The following is a 16,748-nucleotide window of genomic DNA, read 5'->3' on the forward strand; positions in this document are numbered from 1 at the left end:
TCTCTCTCTATCTCTCTCTATCTATCCATCTCTCTCTATCTCTCTCTGTATCTATCCATCTCTCTCTATCTCTCTCTGTATCTATCCATCTCTCTCTATCTCTCTCTCTATCTCTCTCTCCTCACAGATATAAATAGCATGTGAACATCCCATCAAACCCTAATTGCGCCATTTTTCTCTCCCCTCAACGGCGCATGATCCTTCTCTCTCATGAAAAATCAATTTTCTCTCTCTCGTTAATGCCGCATCATCTTCTCTCTCGTGAAAAATCAATTTTCTCTCTCTCGTCAATGCCGCATCATCTTCTCTCTCGTGAAAAATCAATTTTCTCTCTCTCGTCAATGCCGCATCATCTTCTCTCTCGTGAAAAAATGATTTTCTCTCTCTTGTCAACGCTGCATCATCTTCTCTCTCGTGAAAAATTGATTTTCTCTCTCTTGTCAACGCTGCATCATCTTTCCTAGTCTCTCTTTCACATACACTCTCCACTCTCACTTGTCTCTCACTCACTTTCAACTCTCTCTCCTCTCTTACGCACTCTCTCTTCTCGCACACACTCTCTCTCCTCTCTCACTCTCGCTTCTCTCTCACACACTCTGTTTGCTCACTCCTCTCTCTCTCTCTCTCTGTATCTCTCTCTCCATGTTATGTGTGACATGTACCATCCATCTCTCTCTCTCTTACCCTCTACCGTTATTGATATCGATATTCCCCACTATCAATATTCGATATCGATATCGATATTCCCGGAAATCAATTTTTGGATATTGATATCGATATAACTTGATATCGATATTCCATATTTCAATATCCTGAAATATATAGGATATCCAATATTCCCCTGTACAACTTATAACGCACGAAACCAAACACGGGTGGCATACTAATATACAGCCAAATATCAACACTGCATGTCCTACACTTGCGACACATGTTTAGGTCCTTGCTAGCTCTTTATCTTGAGATGAGGTGAATAGATCTATGTGGGTCCTCTGGGGCATCAGTCGTGCGGCATAGGTTATTTCGGTTTTGGTACCTATAAAATATGGTGACCGATTAATATCCGAGTACTGACCAACAAATTACATAGTAGTTAATTAAAATGAAGAAACAATCAAACCTGGAACTTGGTCATGCTCTTCAACAATTTGCTGAATCCTCCTGAAGAAGACTGTGATCCCTGTATGATTTATCAAGATGTGCTTAATATTTTATGTTTAATGAAAATCGAGGCTATAAAGGAAGTTCAACAAAAAACTCAATCCATACTTCGCATGCAGGTTGTAGCCTTGTATTGTCGCATGTCTTTTTATTATGGCCGCCTTGGTTGCAGAGAGAGCAGTCCATTTGCACGCCTTTCTTGGTTAATCTTAGACCACTAGGACCTGCCTTACTAACGTCAGTTTGTCTTCTACGCTTCGGCCTTCCCAGTTGTTTCTTCGCCAATGGGGGGAAGAGGTAGCTTCCCTCATTTTCCCCCCACAGGTTTTTCCCATTCATCCGCGAGATACCATAACTATAAGCTAGCTGGTATGAATCCCTCTTCAACCATTCGTTGATGTAATTAGCAGGGTCCGCCCGGATAAAGTGAATGCAGGCAATAGAATGCGGGCATGGAATGCCCATGATATCTGCAAGTACAATGTTGGGCACGCAGGTCAACCACGAATCCTTCTCCGTGTGTGCTAACCTCAAATTTAAGATGGCCTGGATGGATAACACTGCATGTCCTACACTTGAGTCTATTATCTTCGAGTACCCGTCTTATCCGAGGGCATAAGGAATTAGCACTCTCGGAGAATAACTCCCTCTTCTTAACTATACGCTCCATGATTGCCGTTCTAATGTATTCCAACATGTCGATGATAGGTTTAGACCTACTCCGCAAGATGAAGCTATTGAAACACTCAGACATATTGTTATCAATAACCTCACATTTCGGCTTGTCAGAAATAAAAGCCCTACAAAACTTTTGTACGCCTACCTCTACAAGATCTTGCACGGCTTCTGCTTTCAATGTCTTCATTTGTCCGGTGACCCTCTAGAATCCTTCACGGGTTGTGCACTTCACTGCTTTCCAAAATAGGTTCCTCAAGATGTCAGTGGAATGTCCCTTCTTGTTCCAATTTTCATAAATATGTCTTGCGCAATTCCTATGCTCTGCATTCGGTAACAAACCTGCCACTACATTCTCGATACCCTGCGAAATGTCAAAACGTATCAAGGTTTTAGTGCACAACATTGGTTCCACCTTAACCAAGTAGGTCTTAAAATAAGTAGAATACGGCAAACGAGTCAATTAAATACCTTTTGCTGATCGCTTATAATCGTCCAACCGTAGCCATCAATAATTCTTAAATCAGTCATCAACAGGCTGATAAACCAAGTCCAAGAAGCTTGATTTTCCCCTTCTACCACCGCCCAAGCAATAGGGAACATCTGGTTATTCCCATCCCTCCCCACGGCGCTCAACAACTGCCCCTTCAATTCGGTTTTCAAAAAACAACCATCCAACCCAATCACTGGTCTATAGCCCTCAAGGAACCCCCTTGCTCGAGATTCGAAGCAAATATAGAGTCTGCTAAACCTAGGCAAAGAATTATGAATGTCATGCTCCACCTCCAACTCGAAAGTATTGTTCCTATTCACTTTCTATAACTCGGCCACATACCAGGGTAGCATGTGATAATGCTCATTCAAAGAACCTTGAAGCATCTTGCGCGCCCAAGACCTTGCATTATAACATGTGCCCCGCGGAACTATGATTCCATACTTTTCATGCAATTCTCGCACCATATCTACTACCTTATAATTCATATCCCTTCGAATAGTATCTAAGAAGTGTTTTGCGACCCAACGATAATCGTCTTGTATGTTCGTGGGAGCCCTATTGCACCTATGTTCATCATTTACTGCCTTTATGACAAAGGCCTCCCTCATAGGACCCCAACTAGCATATATCCTCCATGGACAATGTTCCTGGCATACAACTTCCACTATATTCTCTGTAGACCTTTTAAACCTAACATTGAATCCATTGCATATGGCATAGTTCTTCACGGCTGCTTTAAATTGTGAACCTGATTCAAATGTCATGCCCAATTGATCATTCTAATATTATCGATGGGCCACCCAGGATCATATCTTCTACCGCTGTGAGTGGTCAAAATAATTTCACACTCGTCATCACCATATAACTCTTCTTGACGTTCTTCTCTTCTACTTCTCTGCCCGTCACCAAATTCTTCATTCCATTCTTCGCTTGAATATCCATCGGCGTCACTTGAGCACACATCGCTTGAATCCGAACCAAAAAAAAAACTTCGGTCATCAGCCCTATTTGACAAACGGATACAAAAGAATAATTTAATTAATTATACAGAGGAAATTTAGTATCTTATATTCTCATTTGCTTTGGCTGAATATCTTATACCTGCACGACACAGGAGGATTCTTATGGCCTGCACTAAAATATCCATATCGATGTCCAAATATGGAAATCTAAAATGTCGATATCGATATCCAAATATGGAAATCTGAAAAATGGACATCGTGAAATGTCGATATCCATGTCCAAATATCCAAATCTAAATAACCGATATCGATATCCAAATATGGATATCGTGGAATATTGATATCGATGTTCAAATGTGGAAAACCAAAATATCGATATCAATATCCAAATGTCCAAATATGGATATCGGGAATATCGATATCGATATTCGCATATTGATATGGATGTCCCAATATCAATATCGATATCCAAATATGGATATTGAAGTATCGACATTGGACACCCTCTTCGGCCCCCGTACTGAGACCCTCTCCGGCCGCCGCCGACGCTCAAACATCATAAAAAAAGGCCGCTATACCTGCCTGCAAGCGGATGGAACAGAAACTCGCGGCGTTGAGGAGAGAGGGAGGGAGAAAGAGGCCGCTATACCTGCCTGCAAGTGGATGAAAACACCTCTCGATCTTCAATAGAGCGAGAGGTGAGAGAGAAATTGATCTTCAATAGAGGGAAGACGATCTTGCATTGACAAGAGAGAGAAAATTGATTTTTCACGAGAGATAAGATGATGCAGCGTTGACGAGAGAGAGAAAATCGATTTTTCACGAGAGAGAAGATGATGCGGCGTTGACCAGAGAGAGAAAATCGATTTTTCATGAGAGAGAAGGATGATGCGGCATTGAGGGGAGAGAAAAATGGCACAATTAGGGTTTGATGGGATGCTCACATGCTATTTATATCTGCAAGGAGAGAGAGATAGAGAGGAGAGAGATAGAGAGAGATGGATAGATATAGAGAGAGATAGAGAGAGATGGATAGATAGAGAGATAGAGAGAGAGAGAGATAGAGGGCGGCGGCGGCGGTGAGCCCCGGTGACGGGCGGCGAGCCTCGGTGACGGGCGGCGGCGGTGGCGGCGGCCGGAGACTGGCGGCGGCGACGGCCCCCGGCGACGGGTGGCGGCCATCGTGGAGTCCACCTGGCTACCACGGTGGAATCCACGTCAGCAAGTTGATCATCGCTGGCAAAAAAATAAGTGGCGTCTTCTTGTTGGTGCATGCTATGTTTTGAACATGACAAAAAGTTTATGTTGTCTGGCTGACAAATGTGAAAGTTCATGCTGCTACATAGTATTTCATCTTTATCTTTTCCTTTCTGCGGGTAGATTCTCTTCGTCATAATAAGATTATTCCCAATTTCAGTTGCAAGCCTCTCTGGTGACACTAGTTGGGAATGCTGTCTGATTCAAAGTAGAAGATGATGTTTTAGAAGTTAGATTGTGGGTGGAAGCAAGTAAATTGGTGCGCGTTGAGCTTCAAAGAGTGCCGAGGGAGATGGACGTGAGTACTGATTTTTGCGGAGCGTCAACTTCATTTTGGTCTGGGGTGATTTTAGTTAGCTTTGTCTTATTAGTTCAAACTGGGTTTTTTTCTCAGTATTAATTGACGAGTCTGCTCTAACCATTCTTTTGACCTATCTTCCCTTCAATATTCATAGGTACAATTTCTTATTATGGGCACATTTTATTGCTTTCTGATTGAGTCCTTACCAACTGATTAATTACTAGGGATTCTGATTTTTATTTGCTATTTTTACCTGCGGACAATCGGCAGTCTTCATTATGGATTGGCTAAGGTAGCAGACTTAATGATCAAGAATGTTGGTAGCCCGATTATATGTGAGAAATCTATGACTCTCCACACGGAAGAACTTTCTTCAGATTTTGTAGAAAGGGTGTAGCCATTCTTAAGTTGATTCCATCTGATGAATCTCAGGTGCAGTTTGACGAAGCCTCTCTGTGCTAGGTTTTTTTATTTTTGTTCTCATGAAAAAAGATTTTGAACTCCTGAGTTGTTTTGATCTTGAAATTACATCATGTATATGTTTCAAAAAAGAGATTTTGGTCTCAAAAAAGCAGAAGAGAATGAAATAAATATTTTCCCTGTTCCACGATAGATGAGAGAATGATGAATTTCCTGGAAAATTTTAACCTGTGTAAGAAGAGTTTAGACGTCTTCTTTTCTCTATCAAATAATATAAATTAACCATGGAAAAAAAAAATTTTGGCTCCTTAAAAATGGTGTTTAACTTTATTTTTGATGTCCTTAATGGTAATCATTTCATGTCAACTGTAATACTGGTCCATGGTGCACGCAAACTCTTTGAAACTCTTCACATGTTGTTGGCTGTAACTTTCCAGGAATCTGTTGACACACATTCTTTGAAACTCATCCACATAACAATTCAACTAAGGAATAGGCAATCCAGCATAGAATAACACACATTCCTTGGCTTCACAATTATGTTCACGGCTACAAAGTGCTGAGTAGAAGGATAACACGGATACCTCGACATCGTACTCATCAGGATACCCAACAGTTGAGACTTGATAACAGGATTCATAAACATGAAGTCATGAACATATGTGAACAATAACATTATTACGTAGACGTTACATGCCCATTAAAAACTTGTTATTAGGATCATTTGAATTACCAATATTGTTTATTCAATGTTAATGTTACTCGACATCCAATCTTACTAAAAAATAAATACTATAAACATTTTTACCAGAGAATTAATATTAATGATGCAAATTCAGTGCAATTTTTTACTACATGTGCGAATTTTGTTCACTTTGTGCGATTTTTGTTCGGGTTGAGCGAATTGTTCTATTTGTGCAAATTGTTCTATTTGTGTGAATTTTGTTCAGTTTGTGCGAATTGTTCTAATTTTGCAAATTTTGCTCGGTTTGTGCGAATTGTTCAAACATCTGTTCTAATTTTTGCGCAAAAAAGGAACAGAACAACGAACAGACCCCTGTGCAGTTCGTTTTTGCAAATTTTTTGTTCGTTTTAAACGAACAGAACAGAACGACCATATCAACAGATGTGCAAATTAGGGTTTGAGGCGTGGGCTGTGCTTACACACCATATAAACCTCTAATATTCTCATCTATAAAATACCTCCATGGTCGTGGACAGGAAATGGGTGGACAAGTATGAAAAACTCAAAAAATGTAAAAAGTATTAATTTTTATATTAAAGTAATTTTGTTTAATTCGATATGAAGAACCAATAGGGTAATCGCAAAGATTCTGGCACCCAAATTGAGAGAGCAATATTGATCCGGATGCCAATTTGGGATATCACTTTCTAAATACAATATATCAGATAGCGAATTTAAGAAACCTATACATGTATTTACCGGTCCAGTATCTAATACCGATATCAGATTCCAGTATTTTACGCACTATTCCCGTATTTTAGGCGCAGGATGAATATTTTAGGAAAGTTCGTGTATTTTAAATTATGTTTTTTTCTAGAACATTGTGTACGAGAAAATGAAATTTGGGCTAAGATGTAAGAAAACGCCGTTCTTATTAGACTTGCATTTGAGGAGAAAACGTCCAACTTTTGACCATCCAAGAGATCAATCGCGGTGTTGCGAGTCCCCTTACGAGGTCGTGTCTTTCTCCGCCTCGATCTCCGATCGGCTGGCTGAGCGATGCGAATCCGCCGGCGCAGCTAGAGAGGAACGCCGATAAAGAGAAGGGCAAGATCCAGATTGCGAGATTGAGGGATTGAGAGATTGAGAGAGGTCTGATTTGAAGGAGGGGCTCTTTGTCGTGGGATTTGGTCGCGGGGAGGGAAGAAATGGCTACGGCAAAGTCTTCCCGGTCTAGGGTGGGGCATTCTGGGATTCTTCAATCAAATGGTATGCCGGGGGGTGCTGTCGCTTCTACTGATACGACGGTGCAGCTGACCGATATGCTTCAGATCTTCAAGTCGGAAAGCTTCGACCCCGATGGATATGTGCAGTCCAAATGCCAGACGATGAGCGAGAAAGTAATTGGTTTTTCATATTGATTCTTGATTTTATCCCTGCGAACCCGAATTTTAATCGTTCGGTTGGGAGGGGGGGCTTCTCATTTGGTGTTTTTGTTGGGTTTTACAAAAACAGTTTAATTGTTTTCGCATCTGACTTCCCTCAATTCAAAGTTTCTAATTTGGTATTTTCATGGGACCTGGTTGCTGAATTGAAAGCAAATCTTGAACACACGCTTTTTGGCGATGAATTAAAATTTTCCTTATGGTGATTAATCCATTTGGGTCCTCGTAAGAGGCTACTTTCTCGTAGGTAGCGCATTTTTTAATGAAATTATATGATAACAATGATTCAGGTTATCAAATTCTAGGATAAGTTATACTGAAAAAATCAACATACTCTTGATCTCCAAACATATTCTTTTAAAGGTGAACGATAAATACTCAAGAATGTCCCTGTTAGACTGATGACTGGCTGATCATCACTTCTTAAAGAAACATTATATTACAGATCAATGTCCTGTTGAATAAAGGGTTGCATGAGCAGTGGCTAAATATGGGTAATCAGGGCGCTTCAGGGGGCGACCTTTGCTGTGACCATCCTAAACATATTGCCGATTTCACTAGTCTTTCAGTTTTGAAAAGAAATGAAATCGTTAAACTTTCATCCCTTTGATGGAATCTATGCGAGTAGTTTTTTTGTCCGACGATTTTTGAGTTATTCCGTTAAATTATGGCGTTTCTGCCATGGAAAGGCATCAGAAGATTGCAATAGTCCGCCCTCCATTGGTTGGAAATATGCGTCTGAGGGAACATCTTCCCCACTGACTGAAACTCATCTCTGTTTCCCCGCTTTAATGGATGGTTTTTTTTTTATTCACCCGAAACAAAATGTCCCATCAAATTTTGGATTTGAGGTTTTTTTTCTTTTCAGGAAATTAGGCACCTATGCTCGCATCTTCAGGATTTGAAGAGGGCTTCTGCCGAAGAGATGCGTAAAAGTGTTTATGCAAACTATGCTGCATTCATTAGGTTAAAGGACTGACGACATTGCAAAATGCTCTTTTCACTTACAGTGATAAAACTGTGTTTCTTTTTTAAACCCTTTCTTTTATAACATTCAGCATTGAAGTCCAATTCCTGTATTTTTCCTTCTGTTGTCTTGTTAACATTAGGACGTCGAAAGAAATATCAGACTTGGAGGGCGAGCTACTTTCCATCAGAAATCTACTTTCCACTCAGGCTGCTCTTATTCATGGCTTAGCAGAAGGAGTTCATGTAGAGTCTTTGTCTTCTGCGGATTCCAATGAAGACGAAGTATCTCATGTTGAAGACAAAGAGCCATCAGACATAGAGAGATGGGCCTTGGAATTTCCTGATATATTGGACGTTTTACTGGCTGAGAGGAGGGTCGATGAAGCTTTGGCCGCCTTTGATGAAGGAGAGAAGATAGTCTCAGCTGCCAAGGAGAAGGAATCCCTGAACCAAAGTGAGCTATCCTCATTGCAGGCAGCCATCGCCGACCGTCGTCGGAGATTGGCTGATCAGCTGGCTGATGCTGCTTCCCAGTCTTCCACACGAGGCGTTGAGCTTCGTGCCGCAGCTTCTGCCCTGAAAAGGCTTGGAGATGCTGCTCGTGCGCACCACTTGATTCTCACCGCTCATGGCCAGAGACTCCATCACAACTTGCAAACGATCCACCCGGCAAGCACTTCATACGGTGGAGCATACACAGCTGTGCTTTCGCAGCAGGTCTTCTCTGCAATTGCCCAAGCAGTGAATGATTCTCAGGAAGTGTTTGGAAGCGAGGGGCAGGCCCATGCATCGGAATTGGTTATATGGGCCACGAAGAAAACAGAAACTCTTGCCCATCTGGTGAAGAGGCATGCATTGGCTTCATCTGCTGCTGCTGGAGGGTTACGAGCTGCAGCAGAGTGCGTACAGATTGCTATGGGCCATTGCTCGCTGTTGGAATCTCAGGGTTTATTGCTTTCATCGGTTCTTGTGAAGGCATTTAGACCTAGTATTGAGCAAGCTTTGGACACTAACCTTAAACGCATAGAGGAGAGAACGGCTGCCCTGGTGGCCGCTGATGATTGGACCCTGGCCTATACACCGCTCATCGGACGCTCATCAGGCCGAGCGCCAGCCACCACTTCAGCTATTGGAAACGCCTTGCAACCAAAGCTGTCGAGTAGCGCCCAGCGTTTCCATTCAATGGTCCAGGTGAGTTCCAATGAATGTTGTTTTTCATGCTCAATGTAAAGAGTTAGAATACGGTTCTTGATATCTTAAATCTGCCCAAAATTTGCATCGAACTTGATTGGGGTGGACTTTCGGATTCACTGATACACAAACGCCGTCTAGAAACCCCCTATTTACAATCCCAAAAACCTTCCAAAGCCTCTTATCTAGTCATCATCTGTCCGACTATCTTGTAGTTGTTGTTGATATTTTCTGAAATCGAACTGAATTTGGCTTGAACACTTCTCTGGGTTTTCTATTCCCATTAGGTTTTGGTGTCAAATATGATGATGACAGTAGACTATATGCCATCAGCTTTGTCATCCTGTTTCAAAGAGCCGCCATTGTCACCATCATCCATCTGTCGATGCTGAATTACCATCGATATTGTCATCTGGTTCCCACAAGCCATCACGTAATCCCAAAGTTTCCAAGCTACGACATATTATTTACAATCCCACTGCTGCCATTTCCATCATCATCCAGTTTCCAAAGGCCATCATGGTCATCATAAATTTTAATCTATCTGTTGAATTTTTCACTGTAATTCCTTCGAGGCGCACAGGGATGATGATATTGATGACAAGATTTACAGATGATGATGACAAATTTGTCATCGCCTGTCAACCACAAATCGCATCCATCATCAGCGCTGTTGATCCATCTAAGTTATTTCAGGATTTCTTCGAGGATGTGGGCCCACTTCTGAGCATGCAATTAGGGGGGTCGACCTTGGACGGCATTCTACGGGTATTCAACTCCTACACTAATCTGCTGATCAAAGCCTTACCCGGGTCGTTGGAGGAGGAGGCCAATTTGGAAGGCGCTGCCAACAAAATCGTGAAGACCGCGGAGACTGAACCGCAGCAGCTCGCCCTATTGGCCAATGCATCCTTCTTGGCTGATGAGCTCCTGCCTCGTGGCGCCATGAAACTCTACCAGAGCGGTCAAGTTGATCCCCCGAGTCGAGCTACCGATCGGAAGGGTCGATTCGCAGAACAGAGAGAGTGGAAAGAAAAGCTTCAGCGCGAGGTTGAGCGCCTGCGGACAATCTTCTGCCGCCAGCACGCGCTTGACTTAATCTTCACCGAGGAAGGAGACTCCCTGCTCAGCGCTGACATGTATCTTAACATGGACGGGTCTGTTGACGAGTCAACCCTGACCCCGTCTCCGATATTTCAGGTGAGTTTTTTAATCATGCTTTTGATTATCTCTCTCTCGCTCTCCGTCTCACCGTTTCTCTTTCTAGGATCTGTTTGCCAAGCTGCACAGGATGGCTGGGATTGCATCAGAAATGTTCATCGGACGCGAGAGATTCGCCATGCAGCTGTTGACCAAGTTGACCGAGACTGTCATCCTCTGGCTGTCGAATGATCAGAGCTTCTGGGATGATATAGAAGAGGGACACAAGCCGCTGGGCCCTATCGGCCTTGTGCAGGTGAGAACCAGAACCCACGTCTCCATCCATGAATTTCTTGATTTAACTATGGAACAAAAATGAGGTTGCGCTTGTAAACTCACCCCTCAGAGAACTTTATGAAACAAAGAAGGTTTTCTATACAAAGTGAATAAAAGTAGGCAAATTGAGCACTCTCCGCTTTTGATTATGATTGAAGGGGAAGATTATTTACCAAAGATATTCAGATCATTTTCTAACTCCTGTTCATGGGTTCATCTCTGTTTTCTTTGATTCTTCCAGTTTTACCTGGACATGAAGTTTGTAGCCCAGTTTGCTACTCAAAATCGTTTATCTAACCGCCGGATTCAAAATCGGTTATCGTCTCGGCTGCTGAATCAAGTAATCGGCGAGGTCATCGAGAGAGCCATCGTCACCTTCTCTGCCACTGGCATTGACCCCAACACGTAAACTTCCTCTATCATCACCATCATCATCATCATCATCATCGTCATCATCTACTATGTGTGTTGTTGCAGTGTTCTTTACGAGGACACATGGTTCGAGAGCGTAGCAAACGAGACAATCCAGTCAATAAGAGGAGCTTCCGGGGAGAGAGAGATAAACAGCCCCACAGCCTCCGTCTCCGCGCAGTCCATCTCCTCCGTCAGATCCCTCGGGAGCACTTAATATCAATCAATCATTCATTCATCTCTCTTTCTTTCTCTCTCTTATCTATCGATGTATTTCTCTCTCTTCCAGCCAAGTATTGTATTATAGTAGCCTGGGCTTGTCCTATTTATTTTTTTCCTCGCCGTCTGGTTTGGGTGATGTACATACAGCCCTGTACAACAGCTCGTCCCTGTACAACAGCCCAGTTCATATCTCTCTCTCTTCACATAATATTATCTCTGTTTATCTCTCTCTCTCTTTTTCTGCCGGTGATCAGTGTCGCAAATCGTCATCGTCATCGTCATCGGTGACGGCTAACACGTCTCTCTCTCTCTCGACCGATCTCGATGTATATAAAGGAGGGCAGGCGGTCGGAGGTTGGGGAAGATCGTCATCGCTCTTCCTGATGAGTTCGGTCGGAGCTCGGCCGCCGCCGGGGATGGCGCCGCCGTCCAGGCGGCGCTCGCAGAACTCTAGATTTTTCAGCGGCGGCGCCGCCGCCGCGGCGGTGGGGCGCTCGCCGAAGCCTGCGATCAGTCGCCGGCGGATCGATAGCTTCCCCTGCCGATGTCGCCGCGGCGGAGACGATTCGCTCCCCGGGGAAGGTCGTAAGTGGGACTCTGTGCTCAAGAACGTCGTGCGAACGGCGGCGAAGCGGTGGGATGAGTACGTGAAATCCGTGGTCGATCCTCTGGTCAGGGGCTCCGCCGGCGGATCTCTCGAGGAAAAATCGCCGCTGGGATGGAAGCAGGGGGCTCTGGACTGCGCGGGTTTCGGGGCGGAGTGGGATTGGGAGAGGTGGCAGCGCCACTTCCAAGAGATGGAAGAGCAGGCCGGCGTCGTCTCCATCCTCAAGGTCAGCCTCTAATTCTTTGAATTGATCGGAATTTGCGAGCTGCATTTTCTTCTAGTTTTTCTTCTGATTGATCGAATGGGGATATCGGAATCGCGATCGTTTCTGACAAATCTGCGTGCATGAGGAAATTTCTTGGAGTTTCTATTGACGTGAGAACTTTCTCGCGCAGTCGAATTTACTTGAAGCTGTTGGCAAAGAGGACTATGAGGATGCTGCGAAACTGAAGATTGCGATTGCTGCGGCTACGGAAAATGATGCCGTTGGGAGAGCTATAGCTCTCCTTCAGGTGCACTTTTGCCTTGTGCATTTACTAGGTTTTTGCCGTTGGCTTGAACCCTTGTTCAGTCAAGCTTTTTCCATTTTATTCCGCAGAAAGCTCTGGAAGAAGAGAGATACCAGGATGCAGCCTTCATTCGTGATCATGCTGGTACAGGATTGGTCAGTATATTTTAGTTCATATTTTTCGTCGAAATTGGATTTTCTAGGTTGAAATCATTCTTGTTTTCTAATTATGGGCTTCCTTAACCCTTAAGGTTATGGAACTGTATTCGATGCTTCTTTTTAAAAAATTTCATATTTTTAATGTTGGTGCTTTTAATAGATCGGTTGGTGGGCTGGAACGTCGGATGATCCAGCGGATCCGTATGGTCGAATCATTCGTATCACTGCAGACCACGGGAAATATGTTGCCAGAAGTTTCAGTTCCAGGTTGAATTCTTGTTCTTATCTTTGATTTTAATTGTATTAAATTTATTAATTACAAATTCAGGTTATGAATGCTCCAGTTTTAATACTACTGATGCTTTTCTCCTGGCTGTTTAATTTCTTTAAAAAAAAAGTGTTTATAATTTGAGCGCTTACCACTGAGCTGAAAACCATAGAGGATAGTATGGGCGCTACTTAAATTCTCCCAATGTTAATATCCGACACTCCCTCACAACACCTGCTGCTTCCTATACACGGCCCAGATATACAATGTATTTTTTTTTGGATTTGAACCTGGAACCTCAGCGCTTATACCATGTTGGAAATTGGGAGAGAGTTCAACGGCCGTAGAGTGGCTTGAGGGCTGCACAGTCTAGGAAACAACCACCTTTTAAGCACCGTAGATTGCAGAGGGAAGACGAAGGGAGTCCAAACGCAAGAAAAAGGAAATCCAATGTTGAACTTGGCCAAAAAACCCTTTATTCTAGGTTACATCTTATTGGATCCTCCAGTAAATTGACAGACCCATACCCAATGCGATTTTCAACTGTGAAGGGAGGAAAAGATACATAGAGAATACATATAGATCCGTTCGAAATTATTTTAGGACAAACAGAAATGTCTTGTCGATTCTCAACGAAAAGCATTTTCCTTTGTAAAAAGAAGAGGCTGACTGTTTGATTCGTGGGTGTGTCTATGAACTTCTCTAGGCAACTAGCGAATGGCCGGTCGGGTTTTCCACTCTTTGAGATTTATATCGCCATGAATGAAGATGGAGAATACAAGCTGCAGGTATGCGATTCGTGTGCAACATAAATTATTATTTTAAACCGTTGATAATTTTATGTGGAATTTTAACTGCTACTTAGGCTGCGTATTTGAAGAGAAAGAATGTTCTTCCTGGCAAGTTCCCGACAAAGATCACTACTTCTGGCATTGGCTTGAATCCTTCAACAGAAATTACGGACGATTTTTCTCTGGACGATGGTGAACTTTCTGAAGATAATGACGATGGGGAGGATAGTGATGAGAATGTACCTGGTATTCATAATATCTTGGACGACATGATTCCCGGGGTCAAGGTGAAGGTCATGAAGGTGGTCTCCCCGGGAAAAGTTGACAGAGATCTGATTTCTCAAGTGATCGAACAAATCATAGAGGACGAAGATGAGGATGCAGACTCCGACATGGAAGACGTGGAATCAGACGATGAATCAAAGACAGAGAGCGATGTTGATGAGATAGATTTGGAGGGTGGAAATGTAACAAGCATGGAGGGTTTGGAGGATAGCGAAGGCGACATTGCAGAAATGTCCCTGAAATTCGTTATCGGAGGAAGAATGCCAGGGCCGATGCCGGGTTCAATGCCGCCCAATGAGCTAGTCCGAGTTCCTGCATTGATGGAAAGAAGAGGACGTCGATCCTTTATGTTTTCAGTGAACTCAGATGATGCTCCTAAGGAATCTTCAGGGACAGGCAGTTCGTTATCTGATCAGACTCCTCGAGCTCCAAAGCGAAGCCCTGATTTGATCATCGCTGACTTAGCAAAGGCTTTGGTCAACCGGGAGAAAATTTCCCTCAAGGTCTATTTCCTTTCTCATTACATTAGGTTCACATGTCCCCGTAGGCAGTATTGGAAACCATTATCCTTTACAATAATGCTAAGGTTGACGGACGGAATATGTTTTTTTTTTTCTAAGAATGACGGACGGAAAATGTAGGCATGTCCCCCCTTCACCCGATGTTTTCACAAAAAAAAACATTTTCTTTTCAAAAAAAAGCATGACTGCTATCCATTAATCTTGTTGTCAACCCCGTACCTTCGCTTTGAATAATATTGATATCATCTTTCAAAAAAAAAAGTATATTGCTATCCATTAACCTTTATCCATACCATGATCGTTATGATTTTTATATTTTCGTGATCCTAGGATATCAGATGACGGTTCCTGATATTGAAAAGAATTATCAAAAGTCACTTCCTACTCTCCACATCTCTCTATTTAATCTCTCTGACCGCTCATTTTTGTTATGTTTGCGTTATTTTCTTCAGATGCTCAAAGATTTGGGGGAATTAATTAGCCTGACGGTGAATCAGGACCGTAATCACCATATCGTCAACGGAAGAATACTGTTTCACCGTATTGACGTCGCCTCCACATCGGATCCTCTCCACGGTAAGCGTGAAAGTTTTCATACATAAACAGGGTGATCTTCCTTTTTTTTTTTCAAAAGAAAAAGTTTTCCGATTTAAACAAGGGTGTCATTTTCTACTGGCAGGACTTTACGTCAGCGCCCCGGGGATGCTGCAGACGGAAGTGGTGCAATTGAAGCGTAAATTCGGGCAGTGGGAGGGCGATGGCGTCAGCAAGGCGAAGTCGGCGGGGTTACAATTTTATGAATACGTTGAAGCTTTGAAGCTGACGGGGGATCCCTCTCTTCCCGCCGGCCAAGTACGTTCTTCCCCTCTTAAGATTCCTTCCCCTTCTCTTGTTCTTCGCTAAAACTCAGCATCTGTGCGAGTTTTCAGGTGGCTTTCCGGGCAAAGATCGGCAAACAGTACCAGCTGCCGCACAAGGGCATCATTCCCGAAGAACTCGGCATGGTAAATCTTGATTTTTGAAACTTCATCTTCATCAGCTCCCCCCTGAAACTTCTTCCGCAGATCGCCCGGTACAAGGGCCAGGGGAGGCTCGCCGACCCGGGTTTCAAGAATCCTCGCTGGGTTGATGGGGAACTTGTCATCCTCGACGGAAAGGTAATTATTTCGGAATTTTATGATACAATGATGATGGAACCATGGTTTTATTCGACATTTGATGCAGTACATCAAGGGAGGTCCTGTCATCGGGTTCGTCTACTGGGCCCCGGAATACCATTACTTGGTGTTCTTTAACCGCTTGAGGCTGCAAAGTTAGAGATCCCGGTTATACCTCGTGAGTTAAATATGGCCGTCAAAACCTCCATCTTTCTTCATCATGGGGAGGCTAAATCTTGGGTTAACTCTTAATTTCAGCAAAATAGTGTTAAATTGTCAGCCGGCAGAAGCTCAGAGCCAACCATAGAACCGAGTCTATGGCGTTGGATGAGACGGCGGTTCTTCACGAGCGCACAGAGGAGGAATCTCAGCGCTGTTCAGTTTTCATGTAAAAAATCAGACCTGAGATTCAGAGAATAAGGAAAGGTCCAGACATGGCACTTCTATTTCTATACCAGAGAAGACGTCTTCGTCTGCCTCAGCTCCCCACTTGGTTCAAAGCTTATCCTCCGTTAACGAAATTAAATCTTATCTTCTTCTTCATGGCGTCTGTGGCAGGTGTAGAGAAACAAGGGAAGAGCCAACGGTAGGTTTTTCTTCTGCAGTGCTGCGGATGTATGACCGTTGATCGGCGAGGATAAGGACAAACGCTTCTTACATGGACAGAGAAAATCAGTGATGTCTAGAGAGAGAAAGTGATGGCAAGTGGGAGGTTTTCTTGCCTCCCTCATCCACATGCTCGTAAGAAAAATCTTCCTCTCTCTCCCTCTCTCTCTATGTC

General features: G+C 43.3%; 2 protein-coding genes across 2 annotated transcripts; both read left to right on the forward strand.

The window, feature by feature from the left end:
- Positions 1-6,900: 6,900 nt before the first annotated feature.
- EXO84B (exocyst complex component 84B) lies at positions 6,901-11,900 on the forward strand. Its single transcript, XM_078574467.1, has 7 exons — positions 6,901-7,357; positions 8,271-8,368; positions 8,512-9,562; positions 10,259-10,762; positions 10,830-11,018; positions 11,280-11,443; positions 11,516-11,900. The coding sequence occupies exons 1-7, from the start codon at positions 7,166-7,168 to the stop codon at positions 11,664-11,666; spliced, it is 2,349 nt and encodes a 782-aa protein (XP_078430593.1). The 5' UTR covers positions 6,901-7,165; the 3' UTR covers positions 11,667-11,900.
- Positions 11,901-12,022: 122 nt separating this feature from the next.
- Positions 12,023-16,448, forward strand: EX1 (UvrB/UvrC domain protein (DUF3506)). The gene is made up of 12 exons (XM_078574468.1): positions 12,023-12,504; positions 12,674-12,790; positions 12,877-12,942; positions 13,106-13,212; positions 13,920-14,001; positions 14,079-14,792; positions 15,263-15,386; positions 15,490-15,662; positions 15,740-15,814; positions 15,875-15,967; positions 16,035-16,145; positions 16,226-16,448. Exons 1-11 carry the CDS (start codon positions 12,055-12,057, stop codon positions 16,125-16,127), a joined length of 2,094 nt encoding a protein of 697 aa, XP_078430594.1. The 5' UTR covers positions 12,023-12,054; the 3' UTR covers positions 16,128-16,145; positions 16,226-16,448.
- Positions 16,449-16,748: the final 300 nt, after the last annotated feature.

This window comes from Wolffia australiana, chromosome 4, assembly GCF_029677425.1.
Source record: "Wolffia australiana isolate 7733 chromosome 4, ASM2967742v1".
Taxonomy (NCBI): domain Eukaryota; kingdom Viridiplantae; phylum Streptophyta; class Magnoliopsida; order Alismatales; family Araceae; genus Wolffia; species Wolffia australiana.